General features: G+C 45.0%; 1 protein-coding gene across 2 annotated transcripts in view; it reads right to left on the bottom strand.

Moving 5' to 3' along the window:
• SAMD4B (sterile alpha motif domain containing 4B) overlaps positions 1-25740 on the bottom strand; it is a 29338-nt gene extending 3598 nt beyond the window's left edge. The window contains exons 1-9 of one of the 2 annotated variants that reach the window (XM_040442835.1): positions 25650-25740; positions 21722-22057; positions 10882-11337; positions 10546-10785; positions 10319-10428; positions 4136-4222; positions 3208-3505; positions 3041-3126; positions 1160-1284 (exon numbers count right to left, since the gene is read on the bottom strand). In XM_040442835.1, coding sequence (XP_040298769.1) covers positions 1160-1284; positions 3041-3126; positions 3208-3505; positions 4136-4222; positions 10319-10428; positions 10546-10785; positions 10882-11337; positions 21722-21917 — 1598 coding nt within the window. In that variant the 5' untranslated portion in view covers positions 21918-22057; positions 25650-25740. The remainder of the gene's footprint in view (positions 1-1159; positions 1285-3040; positions 3127-3207; positions 3506-4135; positions 4223-10318; positions 10429-10545; positions 10786-10881; positions 11338-21721; positions 22058-25649) is intronic. The other variant, XM_040442836.1, reaches the window with a different exon arrangement.
• Positions 25741-27389: the final 1649 nt, after the last annotated feature.

The raw sequence follows: 27389 nt of genomic DNA, 5'->3' as shown, positions 1-27389 counted from the left end.
ATGAGGGAGAGGCACGGCCTAACAGATTGCCTGAAAGTAGTGCAATCTATTATGTAAGTGATCAAATCTTATAAAATCCTCCTGTGGGATTAATAATAATTCTATAAACTTATATTTAAAGATCTCCAAGTATATATAAAACCCCCTCAACTGGTATTGCTCCATCCCCTGGACTACACAATCATCATGGTAAAGTATAGGATAAATAACAGTGTTTATCCACCGCTCAAAAGGGAATAAAAGACATCGAAATGCCCCATGTTCCCTAAAATGGTACCAGGAAAACCTACAAGTCTGATTGCAAAATTCAAGTCCTCACACAGCTACGTAGAAAAATAATATATATATATATAATAAAATAGTTACGGCTGTCTTAGGGTGCACTTACTAAAGGGCTTTATTGTGCCGAAGAGTTCATTAAAGTAATCAATGAGTTAGGTGCACTCCATCCAAGATAAAGGAGGTAGGGCTCTTGCAATGGGAAAAAATGGCTTGGTTGCTAAGGCACAAAACAGGCCGTTCACTAAGGGGTTAAAAATCTTACCGATGTTTCCAAACTCAAAAGTTTAAAGAGGACCTTTCCTTTCTTTATTTGCTGCCACCCTGCCTGTTTTTTTTCAAACATCGCCCCTACGCCTCCCCTGCAGTTTTCCCGCTCAGTATGCTAATACTGGGCATCGGTACAGGGAGGAGGTGACGCCAGGGTTTCTCAATGGGCGTCTCCTTCTCCCCCCTTGGCTGTGCTGCGATCCAATCACAGCCAGGGAGAAGGAGACGCCCACTGAGAACGAAAGGTCCATGAAAGGTCCTCTTTAACTCGATTTAACTGTGCTGCCACCTAGTGTTCAGACTGCAGAAAAGCCATCTGGCAACGCTCTCCACTATTACAATCTATTCCAACACTAATGAAACACTGGGGGGGGGGGCATTTATTAAGACTGGTGTTTTCCACGTCTGTCTCATGTTCCTCTGCAGGAAGCGCCAAAGCTATGTTGGACGCTTCATTTGGCAAGCCGTGCAACAAACTTAACTCTCACACATAATTGCTGTTTGCACCCAAGTAGACCTACCCTCTGCAAACGGATTACGAATGTGAAACTAGTATTCTTCACTATTCCAACCTCTTTCCTGCTCCCTATGGCTCCCATACACAGCCCACCTGCACCCCTTCTGTTGTCTGTACCCCTGCATTTCCAGTAAAGCCTTGCGAGGAAATGTTCGCAGCAGCTTCAGGACTTGCTGTTTCCAGGAGAGGATTCTTTTTTTCTGCGTCTCGGTAAATGCCTGTTGGAAGAACGGTCAGGAGTAAATGAGATGGACAATTAAAGGGGTTTGTCTGACTTCAGCAAATTGCATTTACCATGTAGACACAGTTAATATAAGGCACTTCCTAATGTGTTGCGATTGTCCATATTGCCTCCTTTGCTGGCTGGATCACATTATACACAGCTTGTTTTCATTATGACCACCCTGTAATCCAGAAGCGGGGGCCGTGTTTGCACACGGTAGGACGAAGTGCATGCCTATGTGCGCTCCCGCAGCCCTGGCCATCAGAGAGACCGCCGCTTTTTCCTATCGTGTGCAAGCACGACCGCCACTGCTGGATTACAGAGTGGTCATAACTAGGGATGAGCGAATCTATTTAGGATGAAACATCCGAAGTCGATTCGCATAAAACTTTGTTCTAATACTGTACGGAGCTCCTGCTTTAACCCCTTCCCGACCAGCGCCGTACTAGGGCGGCGCTGGCCGGGTCTTTAAAGATGAGCAGAACGAGCGCCATAGCGGCGGGTGGCCTGCTGTTTCTTATAGCAGACACCCGCGGTTAATGTCCGCAACCGGCGGTAATGCCGATCGCGGACATCTAACCCCTCAGATGCCGTGGTCTATCCTGGCCACGGCATCTGAGCACTCGCTTCCGATGATGCTCCGGCTCTCCCGTGCGGTGATCGGAGGAGCTGGAGCTTGTGTGCAGCAGTCAGTCTTTGTGAATGACAGGAGGCTGCTGCATGGTATTCCCTATGGAGCCCTTGCCTGTAATAGGGCTCCATAGGATACTAGCAATTTTCTCATAGACTCCAATGCTAATACATTGGGGTCTATGAGAATAGCAATCTAATGATTGCTTGTTATAGTTCTCTATGGGAACTATAAAAAAGTGTAAAAAACAAAAAAATTCTAAATCACCCCCTTTCCCCAAAATAAAAAAATAAACATCATGAATATTGACATGTGCGAAAACACCCATGGTATAAAAATATAAAAATATCTTCCACATACAGCCAAATGGAAAACAAGGTCAAAATGGCCGATTCGCCTTTTTTGGTCGCTTTCTACAAAAAAATTAAATACAGAAGGGTATCAATGAAAAGTTCAGATCGCCCCGCAAAATATGAGCCCCCATACAGCTCCGTACACATAATTACAAAAAAGTTATAGGGATAAAAATATGGTGACGAAAAAAAATAAAACAGTTATTTTTTTTAATTATTTTATCACTATCAAAACTCAAGAAAAACTATACATATAAAAAGGTATCGACGGATTCGTACTGACCTGTAGAATGAAAGTTACTGGTCATTTTTATCGCACATCGAACGTCGTAAATAAAAAAAACGTAAAACTGTGGCAGAATTGCCTTTTTTTTTTTTTTGCAATTTCACCTTATTTGAATTTTTTTCCCGCTTCATCATATGCAATTTTAAATGGTGGCAAGTACAATTTCTCCCGCAAAAAACAAGCCCTCATAAGGCTATGTGAACAGAAAAAAAAAAAAAAGGGTATGGCTCTGGCAAGGCAGTGAGCGCAAAACGAAACCCAAAAACAAAAAACCTCCGGGGTTGAAAGGGTTAAGGAGATATTTATAGCTATTTTTGTTCTTCTGCAACCCATTTACTAATTGGGGGGGGGGGGGATTGGTTGCAGAACTTTTATAGATCAAAATATGAGTAAGAAGTTATTGTCATGTCAAGAGTTCTTGTAAACTGGTGATCTATCATCAGCGTCTGATCGGCGCTTGCAGGGCCCAAATGCCACTTACCTCATGTGTCAGGCACTTTTCTAGTAGCTGCAGGTAACAGGTTATATTCTCCTCATCCGGCCGGGAGACCAACAACTGAGTGCAGACTGTTCACAGAGAAGAGAGTGTCAGATCAGAGAAAGAGCGGCCGGGGAACGTAGACAGGGGCAATGTTCTGACACACTCACCTTTACCCAGCACTCTGGTAAGTTGTCCGGGGATGTCGCCATCTGCTATAGGCGGCACAGAAGTCTCTAGGTCACCAGTCGGGGTACTCTGCTGCTGGAAGCCATCCGCTGTCAGACCTGTGGGCGGCTCATTCTCATTGGAGCCCTTGCTGGCAGAATCCTGATTGGGCCTGTGTTGGGACGTCTGCTCGCTGCCTACTGATTCCGTCTGATTGGGGCGGTAGTATTTGATAGGTGTGATAATGATCTGCTGAAGCTCCTGCAGAGCGTTGCGCACATTTCCGCCATCTAGAATATCCTATTTAAAAGAAGTCCGGGAGTTAGTGGCATCTGGAAAATCTCAAATTAGAAGCCAAGATATTGTAACTTAAAAGGTTTCAGGAGGAACCTTCTCTCATCATTTTCTGCTTCCCTTGGTGCTGCTGAGGGCTGCCTCTGAACAAAATCAGCCACCTTCTCCCCCTGGCAGCCGAGCACTTTAATCCTTTCTTACTTCCCTGGCCAAAGGAGTCTTCTCAGCTATAGTACTCTGCTACTGCAGAAGCTCCACTACTTCCCGGGTAAGCCATTTCTATTGGCGGCCCTGCAGTGAACAGAGGATCACTATGCACAGACCTGGCTGTGGGGGAGAGAGACTGAGCATGTGTGTCCACCAGCACTCCATTGCAGTGGATGTACATGCACAGTGCTATACACTCTGACCACCAGATGGCGCCATACTACGTAATGTCATAACTGTTCACTGGATCGTTTTGGTTATAGCATGTAATTGGCCACAATGCTTCATTATTCATGATCTACAGAATGAGTGTGACGTGTAACGGTGGGGGAACCCCGTTATCGAGGTTCCTTCTGACGCTGTGGATAGAACTCAGTTCATTACAGAAGTTCTGACAAGCAGTATCATTGCTTAACGAGGACATCTTACCTTCTCTAGTGAACGGAGCACGATCTGTCTCTCGCGTAACTTCTGGATGCTCAATGCAATTTTATGCCGTGCCCCTTTAGTAACATTCTAGTAAAAAGAAAGCAAAAAAAAAAAAATGAAGTGCATGTGGGGCTCAGTATTAGGCCAAGACATTAGAAAAAGAAAAAAGTACACCAGGATGTTTAATTAACCCCTTGATGACATAAATCGTACATGCCTGGAGCTAGGGTTGGACGTTATCAAAAATATTCCCACGATAACCATATTAAGAAATATATCGCGATAAATGCCTATTTAGAAGAAAAAAACACTTGGGGCCACAAGGAGACGTTACACTGTATGGGGGCCACAGGGAGACGTTATACTGCATGGGGACAGCCACAAGGAGACGTTAATTGTTATACTTTTATATGTCATTTTTCACCATTTCGGGTATCTGTAACTAGTCGATTGACTTCTAGTAACAACAAGAACATTACAGGGTTAATTCTGTACCAGAACGAGTGGTTTATAGTAGGGATGTCCCGATACCATTTTTTTTTTAGACCGAGTAAGAGTACCGATACTCTTATTTAAGTACTCACCGATACCAATTATAACAATTAAATAAATAACATTTATTTTGTGACCACTGACCAACCAAAAGTCCAAAAAACAGCCCCCAGCCTCTCATGTGCCCCCCCAGCCTCTCATGTGCCCCCCTCTGATCAGCCCCCCAGCCTCTCATGAGTCCCCCAGCCTCTCCCTCTTATCAGCCCCCTCTGGTAACTCAACCCTTCCCCCCCCCCCCCCCCCCCCCTAGTATTAATCATTGGTGGCAGTGGCCACAGGGTCCCCCTCCCCCCCATCATTGGCGGCAGTGCGCCCCCTCTCCAATGGTATGTTAGTGAGCAGCATTATACTCACATGCGCCGTGGCCGCCGGTCGCTCCTTCTTCTGTCTTATAGCATTAGCAATGCGCCGCACAGACCTATGAGAAGAAGGAGCGCCCGGCGGCCACGAGTATAATGCTGCTCACTAACATACCATGGCAGCCAGGACTTCAGTAGCGTGACTCCTGGCTGCCATGGTAACTGATCGGAGCCCCAGCATTACACTGCTGGGACTCCGATCGGAACTGCCCACTGCCACCAATGATTAATACTGGGGAGGGAGGGGGGCGCACTGCCCACTGCCACCAATGCAGAGACTGAAGAACATTCCCGGCACCCGACCTCTGAGAGGACACTGTGATCCGCCCACACCTGAGGGGTTATCTGCGCGGATCACAGCGTCCTCTCAGAGGTCGGGTGCCGGGAATGCGAGTCACAGAATTCCTTCCCCCACGTCGGCCGAACTGCTAAGAGCGCCGCCGCCGCAAGTGGCCAGCAGGTATCGGGGACATTTGCACGAGTACAAGTACTCTGCAAATGTCCAGTATCTGTTCATGCTGGGGCGGGCGGCCGCAGATTTAGAAGCGGTCAGCGCACATGACCGCTTCTATGACGTCACAAAATACTGCGGTATTTAGGAAACAGCGATATCGCCGTTTTTTTAATACCGCGGTATATCGTGATGCGGTATATCGCCCAACCCTACCTGGAGCACGTGGTCTCTTAAAAGATGGAGTTGGCACTAGCTCTTTCACAATGCCGCAGCTAATTACAGATTGGCAATAACACCGATTGCAGACATTTCAGCCCTCAGAGGCCGTGGTCAATTGTGAGGCTTTCCCCTGGAGGGCTGCGCTCTGGAACCACAAAAACACTTCCCCCACACAGAGATCGGGGAAGCTGTTCGTTCTCTCTGAAGAGTTCCAGGCTATGACTGCCTGCGAGTGGCAGGGCTCCATAACAAAATACCAAATCTGCCATAAACTGCAGGACTATTTCATTGCAATGTAAGGGAGAAGCAATCTGAAGATCTCATATTCAAAAAATAAAATAAAAAGTTTTAAAAATATAATACAAAATATAAAAATTCTAATCATCCCCCTTTCCCCATAATAAAAAAAAAAACTAAAGCTCATTTGCACGGCTGAATCCCAAAACGCCTGAACTATTAAAATATAAAATGTATTTATGCCGTAAGTTGAACTCCGTAATAAATAAATAAATTTTAAAAAATCTAAATGCCTGATTTGCATTTTTTTTTTTTGTCGCTTCAACTCCCCACAAAAGATTTATAAAAAGGGATTGAAAAGTCATACACACTCCAATGGTACCAGTACGAACTACAGATCGCTCCCCAAAAAATTTGCTCTCACACAGCTCCGTAGACTTTGCATCGCCATAATTTTTTTTATTAAATTTTTTATGGCACAGAATAAAAACCCTCTCCTTATTCGTTCTTTGGGACTGGTACAAGGACTGCCTTGTCCAGGAGGTTGTTTATTTCCTCTGTAAGTGCCGCCTGTTTTGGAGAATGTTGGTTTATGGAAGTAATTTTTAATGTTCTGGGCGGTAGCCTTTTGAAGTCTAGGCGGTAGCCTTCCTCTATAATACTCCTTACCCAGGCGCTTGCGGTAATATTTCGCCAGGCAGGAGAAAACGAAGAAAGACGACCGCCTACCTGGGGCCTGGCGTCATTGTTGAGAGGAACTCGAAGTCTGAGGTCTGGATTTAAACACCACGCTTTTTGATTTATCCGATCTCCATTCCCTTCTTTTCTTCTGACCCCCAAAACCTTTCCTTCTCTCATTACACCGAAATGGCTTCCCCTGTCTAGGAAAGGACGGTGCTGGAAATCCTTTTTTCTCTCATCAGATGCCTTATCTAAAATATCTTCCAAGGAAGACCCAAACAAAAAATTTCCTTGACAAGGAAGGGCACATAGCTTAGACTCACAGCTTAGACTTTGAAGCCACATCGCCCTTCCACCCCTTCAACCATAAGAACCTTCTGGCTGAATTGGACAGTGCGGCCGCTCTAGCGGAAAGCCTCAATGCATCAGCGGAGGCATCAGAAATAAAGTCCACTGCTCTGGACATGGTTGGTATAGCTTCCAGAAGCTGATCCCTAGGAGTCTTGTTCTCTATATGAGACTCTAGTTCCTACAACCAGACTTTTAATGACCTTGCCACCGAAGTAGTCGCTATATTCGGTTTAAAGGCAGAAGTGGATGCCTCCCAATTCTTTCTCAAGTAGGCATCTGCCCTTTTGTCCATGGGATCTTTAATGGACCCTAAATCCTCAAACGGGAGAGCTGATTTTTTATTTATCTTAGCTACGGGGGCATCTACCCTCGGTCTCTCCTGCCAAGCTGATACTTCTTGATCATCAAAGGGGTACTTTCTCTTGACCGCTCTAGGGATAAAGAATTTTTTGTCGGGCTTCTCCCATTCACGTTTAATCAGGTCTTTGATACAGTCCTGAATGGGGAACACCCTAGACTTTTTTGGCTTTAGGCTTTCAAACATCAGTGCTGGCCTAGACCTGGACTCCTTTTCCTCCTCCAGCTCCATCGTGGATCTAACCGCTTTTAATAGTAGATCTGTATCCTCCGCTCTGAATAACGGCTTCCATGTCAAATCCTCAGAAGAGGAATCTGAGCTTGCAATGGCGCGCTCCTCCTCAGACTCAGAATCCGTAGTATCCTCCACTATCGTCTGAGCCTTCTTATGTCTGGATGAGCTAGGCAGGGATTTTTTTAAGATCTTCCACAGAAGAACGAACTTCCTTTTTAACTAACTCCTGGATGCTTTGTAATAAAGATGGCGACTTATCTGCTACTAACTTATCCAGACATGGTTAGCAACATGTTTTGGGGTAGGACGGGCCCAATATACGCTTGCTAATTCCACACTCCTTAGCTCTTGTTTTGTGGGTAGCTTTTCTTGGGGCTTCTTTAACCTGCATTTAATAAAACAGCCCTAATCAGTCTAATTCTGACCACAATATTAACTCCCCAAAGGGAGATGGTGGGGGTTAACCCCTCTTACCCCCAGGAGTACCATTCAGAAAGCTGCTCCTCTCTGTCAGTGCGCAGTTGAACTTCCCCTTCTTCCTGCATGATGATGCTGCTTCAAGGGGGGCAATGGAGGGAAGATCTGGCCGTCCGGACCGGTATCTGCTTGCTGCTGCTCCCTCCATGCTGGCTGGCGTTCCCTTTTTCAAATGGGCCGCACAACGCCCGCCATGTTTAAGCTCCTCCCCTTCCGGCCGGTGGAACGCTCGCGTCACTTCCGGTGCGACGCGCGCGTCCAGACTCGGCCTGCCGCAATGAGAGGAGAAGATCCACCTCCCCCTCACGCCGAACTTCGCCGGCTAGGCAGGGACAACGAGGCAGCTACAGGCATCCCCCCCATGGCTCTGAAGAAGGGAAGAAAACGCCAGGCTTCTCAGCGGCTCCTAGTGGAGACTTACGCCGACAGGTACCTCCACTAGGTTTCCATCCTTTTAACCCTAGAGGTCCTGCAGCCCAAAAGATAGACCTGAGAAGAAATCCTCCTGTCTCTGGACAGGAAACAGGAAAGAACTGAGTGGTGGAAGGCAGTGGACCAATTTAAAGATCTGGGAAGTTCCTGTTTCCTGTCCAGAAGGGGGAGGATCTCTCACAGGTGCGGTCATGGGGCGTAATGGAAATAAAACACGTCCTATACTTGTCAGTGAAAATCGGGACGTGGCCCCATTGAAGTCTATGTTACCGCAAAAATGCAGAATGCAATTTTTTTTTTTGCGGACATGCTGAACTGACTAGGGCTGCAGTAAACGATTATTTGAGAAATCGAGTATTCTATCGATTATTTTTAAGATTAATTGAGTACTCTAATAAGAAAAAATGAATTAATAGACTGTTTTCCTTTATAAAAACTCATCAGACCCCCTGCCATCAGTCCCCAACACCCTTCGTTCCCCCCTGTGCGATCAGCCCAAGTGCATCAGAAACCCCCAGTGCCTTCAGCTCCACTCGCCCACACCAGTGCCATCATCAACCCATCCATGCCGATCCATTGCCATGTCTCCCACTCCCCCAGTGCCATCAGATCAGCACCGCCATGCCATGTCCCCCACTCCCCCAGTGCCATCTGCCCCTCCATGCCATGTTGCCATCCATTGTGTCCCCCTCCCCCAGTGCCTCCATGCCATCATGTCCCCCACTCCCATCAGATCCTCCATGCCATGTGTCCCACCCAACGCCATCAGCCCTTCTATGCCATCCATGTCCCGTGCTACCCCCCACTCCCCCAGCGCCATCAGCACCTCCATGCCATTGCCATAATCATCCATGTCCCCCAGCGCCATCAGCCCCTTCAAATCACAGGTGCCTCCTTCATCCGCTGAGTGCACGCAAGGCCCTGGCCATTGCAGCGCGGTGCCGAGCCGGGAGGCCACGGAGCTGAGCGAGAGGCTTCACTTCACTCACGCTCCGTGGTCATGTGATTTAAACAAATCTCGATGCAGGGAAACAGCATAGAGGATTTTTTTGCCTCAATTTCATCGATGAATCATTTCAGCCCTAGAACTGAACACAAAAACATACGGCCATCTGAATGAGTTTTAACAAGCACAGCACCGTCCATTGTATAGTGGTTGTGCTTGGTATTGCAGCTCAGCCCCATTCAAGTAAATGATACTGATGACAGAATGGGACATCAGTACTAAAATACTCAACCCCCCTAAAATGGTAAAATGTGATACAAATATCCATCAGAAATGGGTATTAGATAAAATATCATGAACATCTCCATGGTGTTTGTATGTTCTCCCGCGTTTGTGTTGGTTTCTTCCCGGTACTCCGGTTTTCTCACACACTCCAAAGACATACTGATGGGTAACTTGGGGTCCATTCACACATCCCTAGAATGGGTCCGTATCCGTTCCGCAAATTGCGGAACGGGTGCGGACCCATTCATTCTCTATGTGGCAGGAATGGATGCGGACAGCACACAGTGTGCTGTCTGCATTTCCGGAGTGCGACCCTGATCTTCTGGTCTGCGGCTCCGGAAAAGAAATAAACATGTCCTATTCTTCTACGCAATTGTGGACAAGAATAGGCAGTTCTATGGGGGTGCCGGCCGGGTGTATTGTGGATCCGCAATACACTACGGACGTGTGAATGGACCCCAAGATTGTGAGGTCCACTCGGGACATTGAATGATAATGTCTGTAAAGCGCTGCAGAATGTCAGCGCTATATAAGTGCGTAAAATAAAAATACAGCACACTGTACATTGTAGATATGGCTATAGGGGTCATCGGCTTACTTGTGATTCGAGGTGCTGCTCCGTCAGCATCATCATTTCTTCATAGCTCATCTGAGAGAACAGCGATGCATATTTGTGCAGACGTAAACTTTTCAGCCAGGTGGGGACATCTGCAGAGGGAGAAAAATAGAATGATAGATGGAGACATCCCAAAAACAAGAATGAATGGTCCCGAAGATGCAGGGGTAGTGACAGTGAACCATGGTGTTATTTGGCGCGCTTCATACCTTTCATCCCGCTGCCGTCCTCCGAAAATGTGTTGCGTCCAGAGCCATACTCCTCTGTCTGCTCACTGCCCGATGAAGCCACGCTGCTCTGCGGGGAGAGGGGAGCGTGGTCTGGGGTGAGGAAGACGGATCGCCCGGCAGCCTCCTCTGCCCCGCCCCACTCGTTAGACGTTTGCTGGGAGGTGGGGATCAGGGACATGGAGCGTTTCAAGGGACTTGGGTGCATTTGGCAGGAGAGCACTGCAAGAGGGAACGGAAGGAGTCAGGACCAGTACGGGGCCTCTGCAGTGGAGACCATGTCATTAGTGGTTTTAGCCTTCCCCAAATAACTCCTACCTGAGCTACCACCCACATTCTGGATGGCTGAGGGCACCGAACTGGAAGAGGGGAAGGGCATAAGTCCATTTTCTCGCATTGGCTTTTCGTGCCAACTATGCCCAGACTCTCCCATGCTGGGTTCCCCTGGGGCCTGCCACTCATCAGAACCCTGCCGCAGATGTGTGCCATGCCGGCTGTAGCCTGTGGACAGTCGCTCTTCCAGATGGTTGAGCCACAGAGCCAGAGAGTTGCGATCGTCCAGCGTGGTGGCCGGATGGATGAGTGCATAGGACAGGAGCTGCCGGCTCTCCTCGATGTACAGGTTGCTCTCAGTGGTGTACGCCAGCACTTTCTGCAGCAGTTTCATGTACTCGCATTTGGCTTCCGAGTTGCGGGGCTGCAGCAGAGGCAGGTGGGACAACAGCAGCGAGATCACCTTCTTATTAGACTCCTGGTGCCACTGACTGATCAGAGCTGGGGACAAGGACATGATAGGTATACATTAATATCACTCAACAGGTTAGGACACTGTATATAGGGTAAAGCCAAACTACCAACTACACTGTATATAAGGCAGCGGTATAGAGGATACAGAGAGCCCTGCATATATGGGAGCAGTATAGAGGATATAGAGAGCCCTGCATATAAGGCAGCGGTATGGAGGATACAGAGAGCCCTGCATATAAGGCACATGTCGGCGATCGCAACAAACCGCAGGTCAATTCAGACCTGCGGCTTGCTGCGCTTTCTGCAGTTTCTGATCGGATCAGAAACTTTAGTATTCCCAAAATATATATATGTTTCACCCCCCCTGCACCTCTGAATGATATTATGGCGGCGGGTGGTGCAGGAGGTGCGGCAGGCGGGATCGCCATCCCCCGCCCGCCTTCTCTTGAATAATCGTTGGTGGCCAGTAGGTATACCAGGGTGCCAGCACATTGCTGACACCCTGGTATAAACGGCTGACATCTGTGATGCGATGTCAGCCGTTTAACCCTTTCCATACCGCGGTCCGTACGGACCGCTGTATGGAAAAGGTTAACAGCTCAGGGAGCTCCCTCCCTCTCCCATCGGGGGGCTGCTGTGCCTTTGCAGCCCCCCAATGGAGAGGGAGAGAGCCCCCAGACAGCCCACCTCCTTACCCTTCCCAGTCTGCGCAGTTCTGGCCACTACTGAGCAGACGGGAAGGTTCCCATGGCAACAGGACGCCTTCTCAGGCATCCTGCCGTCCATAGTGCTGAACAGATCTGTGCTAAAGGCATAGATCTGTTCAGACAAAGTGTAAGTAAAATACAGTACAAAACACTATATAGTGTACAGACATCAGACCCACTGGATCTTCAAGAACCAAGTGGGTCTGGGTCCAAAAAAAAGTGAAAAAAAAAAACCAAAAAAAAACAAAAACACACATTTATCACTGATTAAAAATAATAAAATAAAAAATTCCCTACACATGTTTGGTATTGCCGCGTCCGTAACAACCTGATCTATAAAACGGTCATGTTACTTTACCCGAACGGTGAACGCCATAAAAATTAAAAATAAAAAACTATGATGAAATTGAAATTTTGCCCACCTTACTTACCAAAAAAGGTAATAAAAGTGATCAAATAAAAATGTACACCAAAATAGTGCCAATCAAACCGTCATCTCATCCCGCAAAAAATGAGACCCTACTTAAGATAATCGCCCAAAAACTGAAAAAACTATGGCTCTCAGACTATGGAGACACAAACTTTTTTTTGCTTTAAAAATGAAATCATTGTGTAAAACTTACATAAATAAAAAAAAAAATAAAAAAAGTATACATATTGGGTATCGCCGCGTCCGTGACAACCTGCTCTATAAAATTACCACATGATCTAACCTGTCAGATAATTGTTGTAAATAACAAAAAAAAAAACGGTGCCAAAAAAGCTATTTCTTGTTACCTTGCCGCACAAAAAGTGTAATATAGAGCAACCAAAAATCATACGTACCCTAAACTAGTACCAACAAAACTGCCACCCTATCCCGTAGTTTCTAAAATGGGGTCACTTTTTTGGAGTTTCTACTCTAGGGGTGCATCAGGGGGGCTTCAAATGGGACATGGTGTCAAAAAAAACAATCCAGCAAAATCTGCCTTCCAAAAACCGTATGGCATTCCTTTCCTTCTGCGCCCTGCCGTGTGCCCATACAGCTGTTTACGACTACATATGGGGTGTTTCTGTAAATTACTGAATCAGGGCCATAAATAATGAGTTTTGTTTGGCTGTTAACCCTTGCTTTGTAACTGGAAAAAAAATTATAAAATGGAAAATCTGCCAAAAAAGTGAAATTTTGAAATTGTATCTCTATTTTCCATTAAATCTTGTGCAACACCTAAAGGGTTAAATGGCTTCTGTCACCCCACTAAAGTCATATTTTTTTTTTGGGGCTAGTTAAATTACTTATATTGCGATATATGAAAATATAATGGTCTTACTTACTTTGATTCAGCAGTTTCTTCTAAAAACAAAGTTTTATAATATGTAAATTGGGTCTCTACCAGCAAGTAGGGCGGCTACTTGCTGGTAGCAGCTGCAGAAATCCGCCCCCTCCTCTTGTTGATTGACAGGGCCAGCCGTGATCTCCTCCTCCGGCCAGCCCTGTCGGCATTTCAAAAATCGCGCGCCTGTGTTCATTCGGCGCAGGCGCTCTGAGATGAGGAGGCTCGCCCCCTCAGAACTCCCTCAGTGCGCCTGCGCCGATGACATCACCGAAATAGAAGACGTCATCGGCGCAGGCGCACTGACGGAGTGCTGAGGAGGCAAGCCTCATCTCAGAGCGCCTGCGCCGAATGAACACAGGCGCGCGATTTTTGAAATGCCGACAGGGCTGGCCGGAGGAGGAGATCACGGCTGGCCCTGTCAATCAACACGACGAGGGGGTTTTCTGCAGCTGCAAGTAGGGCGGCTACTTGCTGGTAGAGACCCAATTTACATATTATAAAACTTCGTTTTTAGAAGAAACTGCTGAATCAAAGTAAGTAAGACCATTATATTTTCATATATCGCAATATAAGTAATTTAACTAGCCCCAAAAAAAAAAATATATGACTTTAGTGGGGTGACAGAAGCCCTTTAACAAAGTTTGTAAAATCAGTTTTGAATACCTTGAGGGGTGTAGTTTCTTAGATGGGATCACTTTTATGGAGTTTCTACTTTAGGGGTGCATCAGGGGGGCTTCAAATGGGACATGGTTTAAAAAAAACAGTCCAACAAAACCTGCCTTCCAAAAACCAAACGGCGCACCTTTCCCTCTACGCCCCGCTGTGTGCCCGTACAGTAGTTTACGGCCACATATGGGGTGTTTCTGTAAATGGCAGAGTCAGGGCAATAAAGATAGTGTCTTGTTTGGCTGTTAACCCTTGCTTTGTTAGTGGAAAAAAATGGGTTAAAATGGAAAATTAGGCAAAAAAATGAAATTCTCAAATTTCATCCCCATTTGCCAATAACTCTTGTGCAACACCTAAAGGGTTAAGGAAGTTTGTAAAATCAGTTTTGAATACCTTGAGGGGTGTAGTTTATAGAATGGGGTCATTTTGGGGTGGTTTCTATTATGTAAGCCTCGCAAAGTGACTTCAGACCTGAACTGGTCCCTAAAAAGTTGTTTTTTGAAAATTTCTGAGAAATTTCAAGATTTACTTCTAAACTTCTAAGCCTTGTAACGTCCCCAAAAAATAAAATAAAGTCATCACAATTTTTAGGGGTATTACTATGTATTACAGAAGTAGAGAACTTTGAAATTTACAAATTTTTCCAAATTTTTGGTAAATTAGGTATTTTTTTTTACGCAAAAGAAATAATTTTTTTGACTTCATTTTACCAGTGTCATGAAGTACAATATGTGACGAAAAAACAATCTCAGATTGGCCTGGATAAGTCAAAGCGTTTTAAAGTTATCACCACTTAAAGTGACACTGGTCAGATTTGCAAAAAATGAAATAAGGCTGTGTCCCTAAGGGGTTAAAAAGAAGGAACGCACCGGTGAGCTCAGCAACACCAAAAGACCCGGAAGACCATGGAAAACAACTGTGGTGGATGACCAAAGAATTATTTCCCTGGTGAAGAAAACACCCTTCACAACAGTTGGCCAGATCAAGAACACTCTCCAGGAGGTAGGTGTATGTGTGTCAAAGTCAACAATCAAGAGAAGACTTCACCAGAGTGAATACAGAGGGTTCACCACAAGATGTAAACCATTGGGGAGCCTCAAAAACAGGAAGGCCAGATTAGAGTTTGCCAAACGACATCTAAAAAAGCCTTCACAGTTCTGGAACAACATCCTATGGACAGATGAGACCAAGATCAACTTGTACCAGAGTGATGGGAAGAGAAGAGTATGGAGAAGGAAAGGAACTGCTCATGATCCTAAGCATACCACCTCATCAGTGAAGCATGGTGGTGGTAGTGTCATGGCGTGGGCATGTATGGCTGCCAATGGAACTGGTTCTCTTGTATTTATTGATGATGTGACTGCTGACAAAAGCAGCAGGATAAATTCTGAAGTGTTTCGGGACATATTATCTGCTCATATTCAGCCAAATGCTTCAGAACTCATTGGACGGCGCTTCACAGTGCAGATGGACAATGACCCAAAGCATACTGCAAAAGCAACCAAAGAGTTTTTTAAGGGAAAGAAGTGGAATGTTATGCAATGGCCGAGTCAATCACCTGACCTGAATCCGATTGAGCATGCATTTCACTTGGTGAAGACAAAACTGAAGGGAAAATGCCCCAAGAACAAGCAGGAACTGAAGACAGTTGCAGTAGAGGCCTGGCAGAGCATCACCAGGGATGAAACCCAGCGTCTGGTGATGTCTATGCGTTCCAGACTTCAGGCTGTAATGGACTGCAAAGGATTTGCACCAAGTATTAAAAAGTGAAAGTTTGATTTGTGATTATTATTATGTCCCATTACTTTCGGTCCCTTAACAAGTGGGAGGCACATATGCAAATTGCTGTAATTCCTGCACCGTTCACCTGATTTGGATGTAAATACCCTCAAATTAAAGCTGACAGTCTGCAGTTAAAGCACATCTTGTTTGTTTCATTTCAAATCCATTGTGGTGGTGTATAGAGCCAAACATGTTAGAATTGTGTCCATGTCCCAATACTTATGGACCTGGCTGTACATATGGCAGGTGATGCCCCCATAATGTCCTTCTCCACTGTCTACACAGGTCTATGTATTTAGATCTAGGGATAAATGAATGACGGAAGGATGTCTGGGTCTGCTTCGCCATGAGATCACTATACCAGCAAGATACTGAGAATGTCCGTCCACCTCTGAACACAGGAGAAGGTGGACCAGATGCATAAACAGCAGGGGGCGCTGTTATATATACTATATATATGAACAGAACTTCTATTGGATGTATACTGTAATAATAATTCACTTGATATGCTCTATGAATTACACAGTAATACTTTTTGTGAGATAACCCCTTTAATATGACATCACATTCTGGATTATCAGACTGTCATAGAAAAGAATATAAAACGCGTATGGGTCAAAATAAAGCATAAACATAAAAAGATGTCTTGTATGCTTTGTGCATCAATTCCTCTGCTTGCTGTCAGTACATGGAAACACTGCTTGTAATATAGAGAGGCCTATCCTGATCAAGTCCACCTGACAGAGATACAAACCCCACACGTCGGGCCCCTGTATCAGCTGAACACGATCAGACGAGCGATCCGTCAGTATTGTGGCTGAGGATCCAGATGATAAACCATCGCTATTGGGTCAGGATTTACATGTGTGTTTCTTCCTTCCTTCATAATTTCTGCACAGACTGTAATGTGCGTATGTGGAAACAATCCGCACAAAACTCGGACATGCCGCGGATTTCAAATACTGACGGAAAAATATACGTCCATGTGAACAGCTCTATTTATTAACATTAGCAGCAGATTCCAGGATGTAAAATCCGGACTGTGAAATCCGAAAGGTGCTCTTTGGAATGTGGGCCCCTTTGCCCACCTAGGCTGCAAAAAAGTGTCACACATCTGGTATCTCCGTACTCAGGAGAAGTTGGGGAATGTGTTTTGGGGTGTCTTTTTACATATACCCATGCTGGGTGAGAGAAATATCTCGGTCAAATGCCAACTTTGTATAAAAAAATTGGAAAAGTTGTCTTTTGCCGAGATATTTCTCTCACCCAGCATGGGTATATGTAAAATGACACCCCAGATACCAGATGTGTGACACTTTTTTGCAGCCTAGGTGGGCAAAGGGGCCCACATTCCAAATACGCACTGCAAATATGCACCTTCGGGTGCTGCCACACGTCACAATGGCGCTGCATTTTGTCCTCCAATTATGGTGCGAAGAGAAAAGCACCAAAGGGAAAAAAGCCAATCGCACCCAGCAAAACTGAGCCCCATTAATTACAAAATAGAGTTTCTTTGGATAGGTGATCAGTATGTGATTAGTGAGGTCTGACACCCGGGACCCCCGCCAATCAGCTGTTTGACAAGGTCCCAGCACTCACAGTAGCGCCATAGCCTTAGCTTCCCGCATCATGGCTATGTCACTGGCCTTCACTTCAATGGGGCTGAGCCGCACCCAGGCCATGTGACCAATGAACGCGATGTCGCACGGCCTAGGCAAAGCTGAGAGAAGGCTGTAGAGCTGCTGCGAGCGCCGCTGCCTTCTCAAACAGCTGATTGGCGGAGGTCCCGAGTGTCAGACCCCCACCGATCAGATACTGATGACTTATGGCTCACGCAAACAAATGTGTTCCTTCCTTTTTTTTGCTGACCGAACATGGAACCATTCATTTCAATGGGTCCGCAAAAACAAACAAACGCAAGTTACTTCATGTGCATTATGTCAGTACCGCAAAAAAATAGAACGTCTTATTAGCATCTGTATATTTTTTTTGGACCGCAAAATACATACGGTCGTGTGCATGAGCCCTTATAATGAGTATAGCTCATCGGTAAGAAAAAGGTACAGAACGCTTATTCTTTGGCCTCATGCACACGACCGTTGTGCGTTTTGCGGTCCGCAAATCGTGGATCCGCAAAACACAGATGGCGTCCGCTCCGCAATTTGCGGAACGGCAGGAACAGCCTTTAGTATAACTGCCTATTCTTGTCCGCAAAACAAATTATTTTTTTGCGGACCACGGAACGGAGCAACGGATGTGGACAGTACACGGAGTGCTGTCTGCATCTTTTGCAGCCCCATTGAAGTGAATGGGTCCGCATCCAAGCCGCCAAAACTGCGGCTCGGATGCGGACCAAAACAGCCGTGTGCATGAGGCCCTTTCCGGCATAGAGTTCCATCCTAGGGGCTCAATACCGGAAAAGAACTGATCAGTTCTATCCCCATGCATTCTGAATGGAGAGTAATCCGTCCAGGATGCATCAGGATGTCTTCAGTTCAGTCTTTTTGACTGTTCAGGACGGAGATAATACCGCAGCATGCTGCGGTTTCATCTCTGTTCAAAATTCTGGAACACTTCCGGCAAAATGGATCCGACATTGCGGTCTGCGCATGCTCCGACTGCAAAAAATTTGAAAAAAAATAAATGCCAGATCCGTTTTTCCGGAAGACACCGGAGAGATGGATCCGATATTTCAATGCATTTGTCATACAAATCAGGATCCTGATGCGTCTGACAAATGCCATCAGTTTGCATACGTTTTGACGGATCCGGCAGGCAGTTCCGGCGATGGAACTGCCTGCCGGAATCCTCTGCCGCAAGTGTGAAAGTACCCTAAAAGTAAGTCACATCTGCTGTGTGTTTTCCCATGCCGGAAGAAAACCCACCATAACTTGTGAAGCCCGCATACGGTTCCAAGATGCAGCACAGCTTTTGGGTGCTGGCGGCGCACGGTACAGTTCTGACATGCATTCAGGATGCAGTTTTTTTTTTTTTATTGTAGCTAGCCGAAATTAAATCATTCCCACTATGCAGTATACCAGGGGTTAATACGAGGCTGCTGAACTGGCTAAATGGAAAACTGCATCCTGAATGCCTGTCCGAAGTGTACTGAACCCTTTGGGTGCTGGCACACAGCGCAGTTGGGATGCAGTTGAATACTGCTTGTATATGACTGCGCGCAGCTACTGCGTCAAACACACATTCACAACGCAGTTCTAGAGTGTAGCCGGTTTAGCACCTAATTAACCCCTGGTCTTCTGCATAGCAGCAATGATCTAAAGGTCTTAACCGACTACATTAAAAAAACGGTGTTGTTAAAGCGCGTTTGTGGATGCAGTAACTGCGATGTACGCCAGCACCCTTTGGGCTCATGCACACGACCGTATGTATTTTGTGGTCCACAAAAAAAAGGATCCACAAAAAATATGGATGACGTCCGTGTGCATTCCGTATTTTGCTGGCCCCTAATAGACCAGTCCTATCCTTGTCCGTAATGCGGACAATAACAGGACATGTTCTATTGTTTTGCAGAACGGAAATACGAACATACGGAAAGGGAATGCACACGGAGTAACTTACTTTTTTTTATTTTTGTGGACCCATTGAAATGAACGGTTCCGCATACGGTCCGCAAAAAAAAAAAATAATGGAACGTACACGGAAAGAAAATACGTTTGTGTGCATGAGGCCTTTGGGTGCTGGGACACTGCGCAGCAGCTGCAGGTGGGTTGCCTGTCGTGGCTATTGTCTGACACAGCTATTAGGCCTGGGCTACACTGCGACTGATTGAGATTAACTACAGCTGCAATACAAATGAACGCAATCCTGTGGACTGCAGCTGTAGTCAAGATCAATAAGTCGCGCCTTAGGAGCAATCCACATGTGGATTCTGCAGTCAGGAGCACCACGTATATGCACCATTAGAAGAGACCAGGCGGTGCGGCCAAGCCACACCCATCTGATGAAATCACGGTTTGGCATAAAAAATAAAATGCAGAATTGATAAAGTGTAAAATATATATATATATATATATATATATATATATATATATATATATATATATATATATATATTATATATATATATATATATATAGACAGTCCTTTAAGTGGGCACCAGATCAGTGTGATAATCCGGCTTCTCCAGTATGACATGGAATTACACAGGAGCAGAAAATTCACAAAGCTGTCAGTACGATTCCGGAACAGAAAGGGCAGGCAGAGGCACACAGCATCAATCATGATAATGCCGCGCATCTCTGTAGTCCAGACCGCACGATCCATCTCTCACACGGAGCAGGATTCCCGCAAGGGACACGCTTCTGTGAAAGAAGGCCTTAGGCTGCCCGTGCTGTGGACCGCAAATTGCACGGGCACCGACCGTGGGCCAGCTGCGTGCGGATCGCGACCCCATTCACTTGAATGGGGTCCGCTGTCCGTCCGTTCCGCAAAAACATAGGGCACTGTAGTGCTTCCGTTCCACACCGCCTCTCTGGATTTGCGGACCCATTGAAGTGAATGGGTCTGCATCCGTGATACCGAATGCCTCGTGGGACACACAGTTGAGCTTTCACATGAGCAAAACAGAATGCGTCAGGGTTTGTTCAGTGAAAACTGAAGAATATCACACAGCATCTCCTAGTAATCATCACTTTAGAGATGCCATGTGCGTCCCCGTCAGCTTTCTTTCGCTGACCCACTGGCTTGAATAGACCAGTCCTGTGTGAAAAACAGATGAAGACCAGATGATTTTTCTTGAACGGACAGATGATCAGTGATCAACAACGCTCATGTGCATACGGCCATTGAAATCAATGGGTGTGTGTGTATAGTCCGGATGCTCGCCATTTGCAAAAAGTGAACGTATCTGGAAGGAAATCTCAGGATTTTACTGTAGTATGAAGAAAGGGGGTCATTTTTTTGAACAACAAATACATGAGGTCTCGCTGCTGCAATGAGTTGTAATCTATGGGTTGCAAAACCGGCTGTGGATTTGACTGCGCAAAGGAGGAAATTTACACCATAACTTGGCATGCTGCAAATTTAGAAGCCGCACAGCAGGTCAAGTCATGGGCGGATTCCAGCATTTTACTCATTTGGGGCAAAAAAATCTTTATTTTTTTTGGTCTTTATTAAAAATATTGAGCAGTTCTGTCACAAAGCGTTTTTTTCTGTGTGCATCCTACTTTCACTTTCTGCCTCGTGCCATATATCTACTGCTGCCCCATTCAAATGAACGGAACCGATTTTCAGTCGCAGAATTTTCTGCCACAAAATCTGCCGCATGTGAAGGAACCCGAACGCTCGTCAGTGATGATATGGCGGTGTAAGTGCACGCACGCAAACATGATGGTTTACCGTCAGCGGATCGTACCGTGTAAACACGATCTCCTGCTGGCAAACAACCAGTCCTTATGGGGAAGAGTGATGGCATTAGCGAACGCTCCTCACCATACTCTGGAGGAGATCGCTACATATAAATGCAGTAGTCTCCTCCACCAGCGATCAGCAGATTGTCGGGAAAAAACGCTTTCTTCCTGACAACCTGCTGTAATATCGTCCCATGTAAAGGGGCCTTAAGAGGTCATAAACAGTAATTTAAGCCACATTCTTATCAGTAAGATAACGATTGAGCCATGAGTGTTTATAAGGTATGAGAGCAGAGATAAGGAGCCCGTCTGCTAGCTGTCTGACTGAGCAGATTAGAGCATCTCAGCTCTGTACAAAGAAAAGGACTCCATATTTTTAATAAAGACCAATTGAAAAAATGATTTTTAGCTCATGAGTACAATGCACAAAAAAAAAAAAAAAAGTAGCCTTTAACTCTGCCAACCCCTTTAAGGTTCCAGAGTTGACTTCCTGGCCTCGCTGACCTGTCTGTCCAGCTCTGCTAACGACACTATAGTGACTGAGAGGCGTTTGGTGTCCCGTGTCACTTACCAGCACTGTTGGCCTCCGTCTCAAGGATGTGTATCTCAGAGCAGTCCGAGAGTGAGTGCTCCAAGCAGAGCTGTAGGAATCGTGCCTGGGTCCTGGTAATCCTCTTCAGGAGCGAAAGAAGGGCCACCGTCTGCTCGCACTCGTTCCAGCCCTTAAACCACTCGGATAATGTGCTCACCTGGTCTCGGAATTTCATTGTGCAGGTGAAAAAGTCAACAACTACAGGGTGAGGGCGCTCCTATGACATGGCGCACAGTCCTCCGTACAGGGGTGGCCCGGTCACGGGATGGCGCATGAGGGAGAAACAGCTCGCAAGGCGGTATAACCCGGAAACACCTAAAACGAAGACGACAAAGGTTAAAGCATCAAACGGCGTGTGACGTTCAGACAAAGCTAAATCTGATCTCGATAGGCAGTTCCTATTAAAGAGGCCGCCCCAAGTCAGCACCCCTGACCCATGTGTCCTATTAGGACGTGCCCAGAGCCCTTCTGGACAGGAGGAAAGAGAAGCGGCCGCCCCGACGAGGTATTATCTGCTTGTCCATTCATCTGTAATACTGAACGGGCAGGCACGGTACTGAGGCCTGACTGGCTGGCGGCAGTGACCCGTGTGCAGAAGGAACGTCGCACTCCGGCCCAGTGAAAAACAGGAGCGAAGGAGCTTAGTTCTGGAAATGGAGCGCCGGCGACAAGTTGCCACCACTTTACCTTATACCATATGAAAGGGAAGCCGGGGGGGCAGTCTCGGAGAGCTCCTGTAATGCTCTGTACACAGTTTTCAATTTGCAATAGTGGAAGTGAAGAGCCGCAAATGTCATTCTTTGCATTCGATAAAATCTGCTACAAATTCCCATTCTGCAGATCTGCAACCCACACCGCCGGTCTGACTCTGCTGCATGTCAACAAACGCATTCATTCTGCTGTGTATGAAAACCCGCAGCACCCTGGTTTTAAAAACGAGGGTCTTTCCATATTCAGACGTAACATACACCTCACCTGACGCCCTGTACAGACCTCCTATTACTATGCTGGGTGATGTTAAGTGGCTGCCGGACACCTCTACTGCCGCTTATCTCTGTGGAAACAACCTAACAGGTCAAAGCCTCGACTCCTGCAGCAGAACATAGTGAGCCGCCCCGTAACCGATAGAGGGGAGGATAGTCCTGAAGTGTGGACATGGAGGAACATAAAAAGGCCCCGTGTGATGGAATATCCAGGAGGAAGAGCAGTATATACAGATAGAGCAGGAGGAGTAGTGTACGGATATACAGTATACACACACACACACACTATACATACAGTCTATATATACACACACACACACACTATACATACAGTCTATATATACACACACACACACACTATACATACAGTCTATATATACACACACACACACACTATACATACAGTCTATATATACACACACACACTATACATACAGTCTATATATACACACACACACACACTATACATACAGTCTATATATACACACACACACACACACACTATACATACAGTCTATATATACACACACACTATACATACAGTCTATATACACACACACACTATACATACAGTCTATATACACACACACACTATACATACAGTCTATATACACACACACACTATACATACAGTCTATATACACACACACACACACACTATACATACAGTCTATATACACACACACACTATACATACAGTCTATATATACACACACACACTATACATACAGTCTATATATACACACACACACTATACATACAGTCTATATATACACACACACACACACACTATACATACAGTCTATATATACACACACACACACACACTATACATACAGTCTATATATACACACACACACTATACATACAGTCTATATACACACACACACTATACATACAGTCTATATATACACACACACACACACACTATACATACAGTCTATATATACACACACACACTATACATACAGTCTATATACACACACACACTATACATACAGTCTATATATACACACACACACACTATACATACAGTCTATATATACACACACACACTATACATACAGTCTATATATACACACACACACTATACATACAGTCTATATATACACACACACACACACACTATACATACAGTCTATATATACACACACACACACACACTATACATACAGTCTATATACACACACACACACACACACACTATACATACAGTCTATATACACACACACACTATACATACAGTCTATATATACACACACACACTATACATAGTCTATATATACACACACACACACTATACATAGTCTATATATACACACACTATACATACAGTCTATATATACACACACACACTATATACATACAGTCTATATACACACACACTATACATACAGTCTATATACACACACACACTATACATACAGTCTATATACACACACACTATACATACAGTCTATATACACACACACTATATACATACAGTCTATATATACACACACACACACACACTATACATACAGTCTATATATATACACACACACACTATACATACAGTCTATATACACACACACTATACATACAGTCTATATATACACACACACACACACACACACACTATACATACAGTCTATATATACACACACACTATACATACAGTCTATATATATACACACACACACACTATACATACAGTCTATATATACACACACACACACACTATACATACAGTCTATATATACACACACACACACACTATACATACAGTCTATATATACACACACACACACACTATACATACAGTCTATATATACACACACACACACACTATACATACAGTCTATATATACACACACACACACACTATACATACAGTCTATATACACACACACTATACATACAGTCTATATACACACACACTATACATACAGTCTATATACACACACACACACACACACACTATACATACAGTCTATATACACACACACACTATACATACAGTCTATATATACACACACACATACATACAGTCTATATATACACACACACATACAGTCTATACACACACACATACAGTCTATACACACACACATACAGTCTATACACACATACATACAGTCTATACACACACACATACAGTCTATACACACACACATACAGTCTATACACACATACAGTCTATACACACACACATACAGTCTATACACACATACAGTCTATACACACACACATACAGTCTATACACACATACATACAGTCTATACACACATACTATACATACAGTCTATATATACACACACACACTATACATACAGTCTATATATACACACACTATACATACAGTCTATATATACACACACTATACATACAGTCTATATATACACACACACACTATACATACAGTCTATATACACACACTATACATACAGTCTATATATACACACACACACTATACATACAGTCTATATATACACACACACATACAGTCTATACACACACACATACAGTCTATACACACACACATACAGTCTATACACACACACATACAGTCTATACACACACACATACTATACATACAGTCTATATATACACACACACATACAGTTTGTACATACAGTCTATATCTATATATCTCCAGCCTCAGGCATGGGATCAATGGGAGGGGTAGGCTCAGGACCAGGACTGACACCAGAGGCCCGTCTTCCACAACCAGGTTCCCACATTCCCCATTCATACCCCTCACTGATACCCCCCTCACTTAACAGCCCCCAGCCGGTTGCTATGGAGATGAGTTAGGGATAGGGGGCCGACTACAAACACCTCCCCCTCTTCTACCTGAACCCGCGTTCACAGCAGCGTAATAATCTCCTCAGACGTTCCACCCGGACATAACCCGAGTACGAGCCGTCACAATGCTCACTCACCGCTAGCTCAGGCCTCCTCACTCCCCCGGGGAGCCACACAGGCAACCACCGCCGCCAGCACGTCGCACGTTACGCTCTGCGTGGACACGACGTCACTACGCATGCAGTGAGGCTCAGAACCCACCCGCACCAGCGGATTGGCTGGCTGAGTCAAGTGATTGATGGCTTCGATGGTAGCCCCTCCCACGTGACACGCCCCTAGCCGAAGTGCTTGGTTTTCATTGGCTGGACGCAGTTTGACTGACGGGAGAAGAACAATGCAGGAGGGCGTGGCCTGCGAGTGACTGCGGGGAGAGAAATGTCACCGAGCTGTGTGTGATCAGTGTCATCCCCGCGGTGCGTGCGGCTGACATGTCTGATTGGTGGCCGCGGGTGCTACACCTGTGTGCGACAAACTGTGCAAACACTCGGCGACACTTACCAGTATGCAAGTGATGGGAACCACAATGCTGGCTTGTGTGCGACCTTCTCCTCCCATGACATTAACCCATTCGGGACCATTTGCCATTTTTACGTTTTTGTTTTTCACCCCCCGCCCCCCGCCTTACTGAAGCCATAACTTTTTTATTTTTCATTTGACAAACACTGTATGTCTTTTGCAGGACAAGCTGTACTTTCTTGTAAAATTCTTTTTATTAAAGTTTTTTAAAACAAATAAAACAAAAAATACTTCTGTACTTTCTATTGCAGACAGTGTAGTGGGAAAAAGGGGGGAAAAAATCCAAATGTGGTGGAATTATACAAAACAAACACACACACAGTTCCGCCACAGTTTTATGGTTTTTATTTTGACGGCGTTCCCTATACGGTAAAACTGACCTGTTACTTTTATTCTTCAGGTTAGTACGGTTATGGCGATAACACATTGATAGAGATTTGCTTGCGTTTTAATACTGGAAAAAAAAAAAAAAACTTGAAAAAAATGAATTTGGCATCGCCATATTCTGACCCCTGTACATTTTTCGTAGTTTTGTGCACGGAGCTGTTTGAGGGCTTATTTTTTGCAGGACGATCTATACATTTCACTGATATCATTTTGGGCTGCGTATCACTTTTTATTCATATCTTTTGTGGGAGGTGAAGTGACAAAAAACAGCGAATCGGCCATTTAGACTTTTTTTCTGTTTCGCTGTTCACCGTATGGGATGAATGTTTTTATATTTTAATAGCACGGGCGATTTCATACACAGCGATGCCCATGAGGTTTATTTTTTATTGTTTATTTATTCATTTTACGCACTTATATATTTGAATTTTAATATTTTTTTTTCTTTTTATATTTTTAAAAACATTTATTTTGCTTTTTAATAGTTCCCATAAGGAATTTGAACAAACAATCATCAGATTGCTTTTCTGATGGACTCCAATGCATTCACATAATTACATTTATCAGACTGGTGTAAAGTAGAACGGGTTTAGTTGACCATAGCAACCAATCAGATTCTTCCTTTTTTATTTTTACAGCTCCTTTGGAAAATGAAAGGTGGAATCTGATTGGCTGCTCTGGGCAACTAAAGGTGGGTTCACAGTAGTGTTAGGGATTCCGTTAAGGCTTTCCGTTATAACATGGTTAACGGAATGACCAGACAGAAAGCAAAACGGAAGCTTTAAAAGCCATTCCGCTTGCTTTCTGTGACATCACTGTGTTTATTATCCCTGTACTGTGACATCACAGTGTTTATTATCCCTGTACTGTGACATCACTGTGTTTATTATCTCTGTACTGTGACATCACTGTGT

Source organism: Bufo bufo, chromosome 8, assembly GCF_905171765.1.
Source record: "Bufo bufo chromosome 8, aBufBuf1.1, whole genome shotgun sequence".
NCBI lineage: Eukaryota > Metazoa > Chordata > Amphibia > Anura > Bufonidae > Bufo > Bufo bufo.
This window is presented reverse-complemented; position numbering and strand designations above follow the sequence as displayed.